Source organism: Camelina sativa, chromosome 4, assembly GCF_000633955.1.
Source record: "Camelina sativa cultivar DH55 chromosome 4, Cs, whole genome shotgun sequence".
NCBI lineage: Eukaryota > Viridiplantae > Streptophyta > Magnoliopsida > Brassicales > Brassicaceae > Camelina > Camelina sativa.
The window spans coordinates 29,563,239-29,574,530 of NC_025688.1; the positions used below are offsets into that span (position 1 = coordinate 29,563,239).

Consider the following 11,292-nt stretch of genomic DNA (forward strand, 5'->3'; position numbering starts at 1 on the left):
AAGTGTCGGACTTTAAAAGTAATGGGAACTACATATATATTATTGGCTTTGAAAATAAGAAACGAAAAAAAAAAACAAAAAAAAAAACTGATTGTGAGAGTTTTAAGAGTTACCACCAAATTTTAGGAAGATCAAAGTATATATCTAGTAATTTGGTGAAAATCTGATTGAAATCTTTAAATTATTTTAATATCTCTACGGTTCCCAAAAATAAATTACCAGCCAACCCATTGATCAAATAGTACCGACATAAATATTTACTGAAAAAAGGTTATCAATAATTAATAGTGACCGTTTCATAATATAAGATGTTCTAAAAGTTTTTGCTTGTTTCATAATAGAAGATATTTTCAATTTTCTAAAAACTTTTTAGACTAGTTTTATATTTTTTATTATTTATTTTATGCAGTTTTGTTTATGATTGGTTAAACTTTTTAAAAGTAAACATTTTTTATTATACTTATTTTGGCTAAAACATCTTATATTTCGAAACAAAAGGAATATTATTTTGTAGCCCTAAAAACCAGGATAAATTTAGTAACAGAACTAGTAAAATTATTAATCTGATACGTTATATGCATTAAACTAGCTACATTAAACTCTCATCTACTCGACTCAAACAACCACACGCTCCGTTAACCATTTTAGACGCATAGCAAATTTGCAAGTACAAATGCTGATCTTTTAAAGGATGATTGACGTACATTATCTATATATATTTCGATCGTAGATTCCTAAGCTAAGTTGCTGCATTTGATAGTAATTGAAGAGTGAGATGTATAGAAATAGAGAGGTCCCCGTGGCTAGTAGAGTAATATATAGGGCATAGCTTTGAAAAGGACGACGCCATGGTTTCCTCGTAATTTCTTTGATATTTAATTAGTATTATTCTTTCTCTCTCTATATAGTCTATAAAAGAACTTAAGGTGATAGAAAGATGATCATATGTAAATATTGAAAAGAAAAAAAATGAGTGGAGAACAAAAAGAATAGTGTTCATTTATCTAAGGATTTGACTCGTTCAAACGCTGTGGTTACGGTTGCGGAAGATTGCGGAAGCGGGCGATTGCGGTTTCAAGCGTTATTAAGCGTTTTGAATGAGTGGTTTAGCGGTTTAAAATTGGTGCGTTTGCGGGAGGTTTACGACTGGTTGACCAGCGGGTGCAATAGCGGTTGGAACATAATAAATGTGATATCTAATATATAAATGTTTAAAAACACCAAATTTTTTATTAAACTTGATTTATAATTAAAATTTATTAAAATAATAATTATTCGGAAAAAAAAATTCATATTGAAATACTTATTCCTTTATGCATTTGGCTTTTCACCAAAAATTTAATCAAGTAATTTGATAAATGACAAAACATATGCTTTAGATCGTAGATCTTTTCTCCTTTCTCTTAGATCGTGGGTCAGTAGTTGCATCGGTAGGAATGGTCAAGTGGGAGTTGAGAAGAGTCACTGGTGATTTGTTTTAATATTTTTCATAAATAATCTTATTTTCTTAAATTTACATCAAGTTTTCCGGATTATTGTTAATTGAAATATTATTTTCTTCTAATTGTTTATTTTATAATCTCTGCAATCGTATCCGTACTTCATTTTCTCTCATCCTTAATGAGTAAAATGGTTAGATAGAAAATATAACAAAAAAATTTCATTATCATTGATTACTTTAAAGTTTTTTTAGAAAAAAAAAAATTCCAACCGCAACCGCAAACGCTTGCGGGAAGCAGCTTTTAGAATTCAGTGGTTTGGAGCGGTTGGGAACGATTAGAAACGATTAGGAACGGTTTGTATGATTAGTTCCAATTGCTAGCAACCGCTACCATCCGCAAACACTGCGTTTGCGGGAGGTAGCCGGAGAACCAGTCAACACCTAAATAAAGATTTAATCGTATTGCCTTTAGTTGTGCTTGGCTATTTTTGTAAATTTTGGAAATAAGATTATCCGTAACATTTATTTTGCTGATATTATCAAACCTAATAACATTAATATCCAGTTCATTCAATCACATAGTATTTAATTAGCCGGGCGTCAATTTATAAGATGCGCGTGGGCGAAACAACCCATTATTTGAAAATTTACAAAGAAAAGAAGATAAGCAAGCCATGCAATGATTATGAATAACAGTCAATTATATCAAATGGAATTTGATACATTAGATCTATATATACTAATAGATTTTGATCAAATTGCAAAAGATTAAGATTCGTAGCAATAACGATGAAACATAAGAAAACAATGTATCGACTAGAGGCTTTTGTGTCCAACCAATTATGTACTGAGGATGAGAAATAGGACCACGTTTATCAATGTTCATTTACCTACAGCTGCTAGCTTTTTCATTTCAGGTTTTGAACTCTCTTTTAATCGAGTTCTCTGAGCCCAGCGTAATATATAAGCTCAGCCGTCAATGAAAATATGTGATAGAGACTGATGGTGTAAAAAAAAATGAATGTTTAAGTAGTAATCGGCTGATAACATCGATTAACATGAAAATACAACCACTGCCGTCCACTAGTACAGTTCTATTTTGATAAAAGTTGTAAGCTTTAATCATTAACCAGCCATTCATTACATTTAAACCAAAATTGGATAAAGGAACGTGAAGGGTGCTTAGTCTCTTTCAGGACCACGTACGTACACAATTTTTAGATTAACATTGACAATACGTGAAAACTATTAATTTATTAGTTGTTAAGGGTTTGCCAGGGGTCAAGTGTTACGTGTCATGTTCCAGAGCAACATGTGTAATGTTACTATACTAACATCGTTACATGAACAAAACCAACAAAAAAAATGGTACATGCTGTTAATTAGTACGATCCGCTAGCTGGAGCAAACAAATGTATCGATTTTCGTTTTATGTGAAAAAGTTATATATACTGTATATCTTGAGCCATAAACTCTAAGATTCTTCGGCCGGTCCAAGAACGAGACCATGTCTATTTTTCTTATTTTATTCAATTGATTAAAGAGGTTCCTAATTCCTATACATTTTTTTTCCTCTCTCATGATGGATTTTGTGACATTACGAGCATCTCATGATTTTGTAAATTCTGTGGATTTGTACGCATATGCCTATGTGTATACGTACATGACTGGTAATTCGTGAAATGATTTACAAGAAGAAGAAAAACTTCGGTTTCCAAAAAAAAAAAAAAATGATGCAATTCCACNCAAAAAAAAAAAAAAACATTGGTACATGCTGTTAGTACGATGCGCTGGAACAAACAAATGTATCGATTTTCGTTTTATTTGAAAAGTTATATATCTTGAGCCATAAACTCTAGGATTCTTTGGCCGGTCCAAGAACAAGACCATGTCTATTTTTCTTATTTTATTCAATTGATTAAAGAGGTTCCTAATTTCTATATATTTTTTTTCCTCTCTCATGATGGATTTTGTGACATTACGAGCATATCATGATTTTGTAAATTCTGTGGATTTGTAATTCGTGAAAAGAATTACCGACTAGGTATATATATGCGTACAAATCCACGAATTACTAGTCACGATAGTTATTTTGAGGACAGTTACATAAAAATGAGGCGTAAAGAGGATTTTCAGATGAAGGTGTATGAATATGATCAAAGAGATAATTAAGATTTAAGAGTAGATGAAAAGAGGGTGTACGTACGAGTGTGTCGGCTAACCTTGATAAAATCACAACCTGAGTTACTTTAACCTTATTTATATAAGTCGAAGAGTTGTAATTCATATACTATATAGTATTTATTTAGCGATTATGCATATATCTAGATCTAGATTGGCCTGGCCAGTTCCTTTAAAGAAAAAGTAATCAGCCAACCAAACATATTAAGATGGAGATTGATAGGTAATCTGATCATGATGTTATAGAAGATGTAATAAATAACCAAAATAATAATATACTATCAATCCACAGATTAAAATTGACTATTCGAATACTTTTTATATCTTATCAACCTATCATTTGAATTTCAACTGTATACTGATAAGTAGATCAATTTAGATATTCTTCAAAAGAAATTTTTTATTTGTTTATTAGGCAACAACAATATAAATCTGTTTAATTTTTACGTTTAACAATCATGTTCCATTCAATTCGAGATAGAAATAACAAAAAGTTATCGAGTTTAGATATGTGTTTATAATTTCATATTAAGATAAAAAAGAATTATAAGTAAAATTTAAGAGATATTAACTAATATATTTATCATCAACTAATTTTGAGTTAGAAACTCATGAATGTTTAAACTCACTTATTTTGAGGTTCTATATATAATGCAACGTAGCAACGATCGAGAGTACACAAAAATTGTAAGTGGAAAAAAAACACACAAAATAAAGTTGTCACTGGAATTACAAAAAAGGACAAGTAAGAGGGGTATAAATGTGTGATTAATATAAAAAGCATCTCTTAAAAGTGGGGAAAGTATATAACATGTAACACTCAAACAACACACTATATTTTACATATATGTGTATAATTGTATAAACCAAGAAATTTATCATGGAGAGAAGGGTAACCATAACAAAAATAAATCAAGAGTAAAGACCAAAGACAAACAATATGCCAATTTTGTCTTTGTGAACCAAAAATTGCAGCAAACCCATTAGAAGGAGATTATTGATAAAGTACTTATTAATCATTTGATTGTACATGTATTAGATTTAAGATTCTAATTTAAAACAAAAAACCAAAAAATTCTCCCTAAGCCCACGACATTATCATCTCTCTTCGCCTCATATCCCAACCATATACTACGTTGGACAAAATCTGATTTTTTTTTTTTTTTTTTTTTTTGATNTTTTTCCGATCTCAAGCATTTCTAGTTAGCAAATGAATTGTATTTTTATATGGGGAATTATTTAAAGAAATACCATTATGTTATAAGGAGGAAAGAAAGAAAGAAAGAAGAAACTAGCTATGGCTAGGGGATGGTGGTAAAATTAAAGGACAATAAGGTCACATGAACTGAACCAGATTTATTCATGGGTCCCTCTAAATTGGTTCTCTTGCCCATATCTCCATCATTCTCATCATAACATTATAACATTGATGATTTTTTTCTTTTTCTCTTCTTCTAAAAATCTTGAGAGACTCTTTTTCATCTTCCCCTCAATTTCAAAGAGCTATAAGTACTGCTTGAAACAGTAAAAGATAGAGATAGAGATAGAGAAGAGGAGAGATATATAGGTGGTGCTGATGATCAGTGAAGTTAGGCTAAACCCACTTTCTATTTATGTATAATTAGGTCAATCACATCACCTATCTAACCATTTTCCCCCTCCAATTCTCCTCTCCTCTCCTTCCAAATTTTAGGGTTTTTGCTTCTCTCCTCCTTTCTCAATTCCAAAGTCACCCCTCAGGAAGCCATCGAAATCCATCCTTAATCAAACCCATTAATTCTTGGTCACATCTTCAAGAGAGATCTGAAAATTCTAAAGATGATGACGAATCTGTCTCTTTCAAGAGATGGAGATGAAGAAGAAGAAGACGAAGAAGAGAAGAAGCCTTTGCAAGAAGGAGGAGAAGGAGCCAGAGAAGTAGTAGAGAGAGAGCACATGTTTGACAAAGTGGTGACTCCAAGTGATGTTGGGAAGCTAAACAGACTTGTGATCCCAAAGCAACACGCAGAGAGATTCTTCCCATTAGATTCATCCTCAAACGAGAAAGGTTTGCTTTTAAACTTCGAAGATCTCACAGGCAAATCTTGGAGGTTCCGTTACTCTTACTGGAACAGTAGTCAAAGCTATGTCATGACCAAAGGTTGGAGCAGATTCGTTAAAGACAAAAAGCTTGACGCCGGAGATATTGTCTCTTTTCAAAGATGTGTCGGAGATTCAGGGAGAGACAGTCGTTTGTTCATTGACTGGAGGAGACGACCCAAAGTCCCTGACCATCATCCTCACTTCTCCGCCGGAGCTATGTTCCCTAGGTTTTACAGTTTCCCTTCTACAAGTTACAATCTCTATAACCATCAGCAGCAACGTCATCATCACCATCACGGTGGTGGTTACGATTATCATCAAATCCCGAGAGAGTTTGGATATGGTTATTTCGTCAGGTCAGTGGACCAGAGGGTCAGTAGTTCTGCGGCGGTGGTGGCTGATCCGTTAGTGATCGAATCTGTACCGGTGATGATGCACGGAAGAGCTAATCAAGGACTTGTTGGAACTGCCGGGAAGAGACTGAGGCTTTTCGGAGTTGATATGGAATGTGGCGAGAGTGGAATGACGACCAACAGCACGGAGGAGGAGTCATCATCTTCCGGTGGGAGTTTGCCACGTGGCAGCGGTGCTTCTTCATCTCCCTCTTTGTTCCAGCTGAGACTTGGAAGCAACAGTGAAGATGATCACTTCTCTAAGAAAGGAAAGTCTTCGTTGTCTTTTGATTTGGATCAATAATTAATGATGATTATATTAGTTGGTATATCTTGGAAAGTACACATAATTCTACATCTATATATATTTTTATATGACGTTATAATGCATTGATTTCATTATAAATTTATTGGAGATCAATTGATATATGTTCTAATAATATGCATGGTCTATAGTGAAAATTTATGGATTCGGATAGTACAAGTGTTCTTGAAAATGTTGATTGTGTGTATAAATAGATATACGAAGTAGTTCTAGCATTGGTAAGTCTTTTTTTTTTGTTTCTTCGTTTCTCTCAATTATAGATCAATGGATTATTATTTACATTTGGCAAAACCGATCATGGGGTAAGTAATAATAAGATTGTAAGTCTGTATAGAGTAGGAAACATTGGGTACAAATAAGTGAGATATTATAAGAAGAGACGACATGAACTAGGATTGGGATCAGTATAAACCCATGTCTCTCTTGTATGTCTCTGTGGTCAGAAAGTTTCAGAGTTTGATGGGCTGTCTTAGAAAAGTGAATTGTCTCTATATATATATATGTGTTGAATTTTGTATTTATATATATGTGTATCATTAATTATTGTCCCTGCAATTAATTTTGGTGATGGGTTTCTATGTTTGGTTACTAAATATGGCTGCTGCTGCTGCTTTTTTTCTGAAGNGGAGGAGGAGTCATCATCTTCCGGTGGGAGTTTGCCACGTGGCAGCGGTGCTTCTTCATCTCCCTCTTTGTTCCAGCTGAGACTTGGAAGCAACAGTGAAGATGATCACTTCTCTAAGAAAGGAAAGTCTTCGTTGTCTTTTGATTTGGATCAATAATTAATGATGATTATATTAGTTGGTATATCTTGGAAAGTACACATAATTCTACATCTATATATATTTTTATATGACGTTATAATGCATTGATTTCATTATAAATTTATTGGAGATCAATTGATATATGTTCTAATAATATGCATGGTCTATAGTGAAAATTTATGGATTCGGATAGTACAAGTGTTCTTGAAAATGTTGATTGTGTGTATAAATAGATATACGAAGTAGTTCTAGCATTGGTAAGTCTTTTTTTTTTGTTTCTTCGTTTCTCTCAATTATAGATCAATGGATTATTATTTACATTTGGCAAAACCGATCATGGGGTAAGTAATAATAAGATTGTAAGTCTGTATAGAGTAGGAAACATTGGGTACAAATAAGTGAGATATTATAAGAAGAGACGACATGAACTAGGATTGGGATCAGTATAAACCCATGTCTCTCTTGTATGTCTCTGTGGTCAGAAAGTTTCAGAGTTTGATGGGCTGTCTTAGAAAAGTGAATTGTCTCTATATATATATATGTGTTGAATTTTGTATTTATATATATGTGTATCATTAATTATTGTCCCTGCAATTAATTTTGGTGATGGGTTTCTATGTTTGGTTACTAAATATGGCTGCTGCTGCTGCTTTTTTTCTGAAGCTATTGCTGGATATTAGTTAGGCAGAGTTGCAGGAGATGGGCAGTGACAAAACAATAATTAAAAAAATCTTGTTTCTTTATATCATTGTGATGTCTACATTAGCAAAAAGAGAAGAGCTTCTTTCTTCTTCCCTTTCTTTTTTTTCTCATCTTGGGGCGATTGAAAAAGGTATCATCTGTTTTCATATATTTTCTGATGCATTTAGTTAATTTATGAGCATATTAACAAAAGCTAGAGGCTATACAATTAGGAAATTTAAAATATATAATTATTTTGTGGTCAGTTATGCTTTTTAATTTTGGATTCTCTTTTGGTCTCTTGGTCTGAACTCTGAAGTATTACACAACACATACAGTACATTGCAGAGACACATTTAATGTAAATATATACTGTTATGTTTATACACATACGTTAAATGTATAATGCTATGTAGATTTATACAAGCATCTAGTATTATATATCACATGTGTGTACCTTATAGCTTAGCTAGCATCTAAATATATGTAATTATGACCTATATGATGATTATGGTGTTGTCATAAAGTTATACACGCATACATTTAGGGTTTTATATAGTATAGCTAACTCAATTCATACTATAGGTTTGCAAACGATTTCTTTTGGTGATATATGTTTACATCAAATCTCTCGTGAATGAAAATTATCTGAAACAAGTTATCACAAACTCAAACCCTAGCTAGTTGGAGGCGAATTGGGATTTTGTCGCTCGTTGGCCTTAAAAACTCACAAAAAAAAACAAAATACAGTTTTTTAAAGTCGAGATATGCAAACGTCTCGGCGTTTCCAAAGACTAAAAGGAATGTGAAATTCAAGTTTTGCTTTCCATATTTCTTACCCAGTCCTACATTGTAAACTATTTATAATCATTGCCGAATATTATTAAATTTACAGAAGCGTGCCCAATTGACGACTCGCGTTTATAGATCAAACTATTGAGAAAAATCAAATGAATATAACAGAGAAGATTATGCTGAGTTGCTTTTTTTTTTTAATGCTAAACAAAATATTGAAATAGTAAATCATAAATAAATAATTAAAGAAAAAAAAACCCCTATCACTCTACAAACACTCCGGTCAATGCATGACTAGTGCTGTGGTATAGTAGGGCAACTAAACCCAATATTTATCTCATCCGCTGCAATAAGAAAAAAGCTCCAAATTAAGATCTGAGATTTGAGTTGATATAAAGTTGTATGGTTTATAGATGACCTGAGATTTACTTACTTGTGTTCTTGGACCAGAGAAGTTGAGTATCAATCAAAGAATGATTCTTATCATCGAGCCGTTTCCAAGTTTTGATTGTATCAACAGGTCCCCAATATCCATACTTACTCTTCTCAAGCTGAGCTTCGACCACTCTGACTCTCCTAGCCCAACCAACCTTTCCATACCCATGATACCTAAAACAGATAAAAGCGTGTGATATAAGTAAGGGTTTATAAGTGAGATATATAAAGCGTGCGACACAAGCTAGTTACCCGGCACCACCAGCGTAACAGAGGTTGATTCCATGGAGTTCGGCACAGAAGTCGTTGACGTGGTCGTGACCGCTGAAAACACCTTTTACTTCACCTCTTTCGACAAGTTTGGTAAAGAAACCAGAGTTGATAGGTGGAGCACATGTTTCTTCTTGTCTCACTCCAGTCATCTCCGTCGATTTGTTGAACAATGCAAACTCCGGCATCGGAATGTGGAGGTAAACCAACCCCGGCGCGGTACCGTTCTGTGGGAAAGGCCACCTCTTGTGTTCCATCTCGAGCCATTTAGAAGTGTGTTCATACCAGTTCTGCTGAGAGGTTTTGACCCAATCGTATTTGTAAATAAAGCCCTTGAGATCCGTGTAAGATCCACCGTCGAGCATATAAAGATTGAGAATGGATTTGAAGAAGAGAGGAGACCCAAAAGGACCCTCGATTTGTAGATTGTAATTACCGAAACCATCTATTTGGGATAGCCAAGCATCGGGAGGGTTTACTTGAGACAACGAGTTTGGGAGTTCGACTATATATTTCATCAATGATTCTCTAGTCATGTCAGATTCTTGGTCGTGATTCCCCAAAATGGCCACCCATGGAATCCCCGATTCGATCGCAGGAGCAAATGCCCTATCCATCGATTTTGCCACGTCGCTTGTCTCGCATAGTCCATATACATTATCTCCTGCGTTACAAAATAAAACAACATCATTATAAGTTCTTGAACCGAAAAATAAAATAGTGTTACATAATATAAATTTGTTTAGGTACCGGAGAAGACGATGAGATCGGGCTTCTCGGAGGCGATAGTTCGCTGTAAAAAGGCGGTGGAGTTGAGATCAGAGCAGTAAGGCATTTCTGCTGGTGCTACGTCGGAGCATGGCGTCTCTTTGCCAAAACCGTAGTGCAAATCTGAAATTTGCAGTATCTTGAACCGACCATCAGTGTTAAACCGGAGCTGCCTTGGACCGAAGGGGTAAGCAGAAACGTGACATGTGGAAAGACATAAGCAAATCAAAGAGACACTTAAAACAGAGGATAAAACAAATCTACTCCGAGTTCCCTCCATTGAATTAGGTTTGTGACTATGATGAAACTGGATATGAGAACGAGACTAATGTATTTGGCTTAGGTTGTACCCTGTTCTTATAGGGATTTAGATATGTTATTTCCCCATAGATACGATAGCGTCAACTGTATTTTATTCTAATGGTATATTCTACAAATTTTATCAGTATATCTAACCATTTACGCATATGCTTTTGGTTTGTTGTTGGCGAATATATTATTGAAAATACCATTTTTTTTTTATTTTTTTTTTGTGACTTTCTGAAACGAAATCAATTCATGAATATTCAGTTAAGATAAAGCAAAGCCCAAATAGACAGAAAAAAAAAACCATTTTAAATGCAAATTTACACAAGACCGAAGAAAACATACCAAGAAAATAAAATGAGAGCAAAAAAAAAAAAAACACATCAAACAATGCTCATAATACACAGCTAAAGGATCTCTATGGAAACAAACTAATCAAAAGCAACTTCAAGTGTTCTTGTCTTTAGTAGCAACATCATGAGATTTGAACCATGGAATCCACACAGAGGTTGTCTTCTGATATGCTCTATAAGCTTCAGCTCTGTATTGCTGTTTCACCATCCGACGCTCAACAAGGATTGTTACATAAACCAAACACAGAGTATTAACCAATGCACCTACCAAAGTCCATCCTTGACCAAGGTTCCAAGCAAATATAACTAATCCCCACCACCACAATTGCTCTCCCAAGTAATTAGGATGTCTAGAGTAACGCCACAAACCAGTGTCAAGATTAGGAATTTTAGGCTTCCCTTGCTCCTTGAGTTTTTGGTTTCCGGTTACAAACTCGTGAAGCTGTGTGTCTGCGTAGTATGCCATGACAATACCCGTCAAACAGATAGCCGAGGAAAC

At 34.1% G+C, this 11,292-nt stretch overlaps 3 protein-coding genes across 5 annotated transcripts in view; 1 reads left to right on the top strand and 2 right to left on the bottom strand.

The window, feature by feature from the left end:
- Positions 4,952–7,282, top strand: LOC104783271 (B3 domain-containing transcription factor NGA1-like). Of its 3 annotated transcripts, none has more exons than XM_010508401.2 (2): positions 4,952–6,375; positions 7,143–7,282. In XM_010508401.2, exons 1-2 carry the CDS (start codon positions 5,441–5,443, stop codon positions 7,201–7,203), a joined length of 996 nt encoding a protein of 331 aa, XP_010506703.1. In that variant the 5' UTR covers positions 4,952–5,440; the 3' UTR covers positions 7,204–7,282. The 3 variants fall into 3 exon arrangements, with proteins under 3 accessions (XP_010506703.1, XP_010506702.1, XP_010506701.1); XM_010508400.2 differs by having other exon boundaries at positions 4,954–6,247; positions 7,051–7,282; XM_010508399.2 differs by lacking the exon at positions 7,143–7,282 and having other exon boundaries at positions 4,955–6,479.
- Positions 8,777–10,440, bottom strand: LOC104783272 (probable inactive purple acid phosphatase 14). Its single transcript, XM_010508402.1, has 4 exons — positions 10,117–10,440; positions 9,349–10,030; positions 9,095–9,270; positions 8,777–9,005 (listed from the first exon to the last, which is right to left on the bottom strand). Exons 1-4 carry the CDS (start codon positions 10,412–10,414, stop codon positions 8,956–8,958), a joined length of 1,206 nt encoding a protein of 401 aa, XP_010506704.1. The 5' UTR covers positions 10,415–10,440; the 3' UTR covers positions 8,777–8,955.
- LOC104783273 (uncharacterized protein C594.04c-like) overlaps positions 10,698–11,292 on the bottom strand; it is a gene marked incomplete in the record, with an annotated part of 1,810 nt that continues 1,215 nt past the window's right edge. Inside the window, 1 exon segment of the mRNA XM_010508403.2 lies at positions 10,698–11,292. Within this exon segment, the coding sequence (XP_010506705.1) occupies positions 10,888–11,292 (405 nt within the window).

What these genes read in the sequence shown, in the direction of transcription:
- LOC104783271 (XM_010508401.2), top strand. Translation starts at nt 5,441, where the DNA reads ATGATGACGAATCTGTCTCTTTCAAGAGATGGAGATGAAGAAGAAGAA. An exon ending in TCTAAGAAAGGAAAGTCTTC is followed by an intron (nt 6,376 to 7,142) that starts GTTGTCTTTTGA and finishes TGGAAGCAACAG; the next exon opens with TGAAGATGATCACTTCTCTA.
- LOC104783272 (XM_010508402.1), bottom strand. Translation starts at nt 10,414, where the DNA reads ATGGAGGGAACTCGGAGTAGATTTGTTTTATCCTCTGTTTTAAGTGTC. An exon ending in TGTTACGCTGGTGGTGCCGG is followed by an intron (nt 9,271 to 9,348) that starts GTAACTAGCTTG and finishes TATCTGTTTTAG; the next exon opens with GTATCATGGGTATGGAAAGG. An exon ending in TCTCTGGTCCAAGAACACAA is followed by an intron (nt 9,006 to 9,094) that starts GTAAGTAAATCT and finishes TTCTTATTGCAG; the next exon opens with CGGATGAGATAAATATTGGG.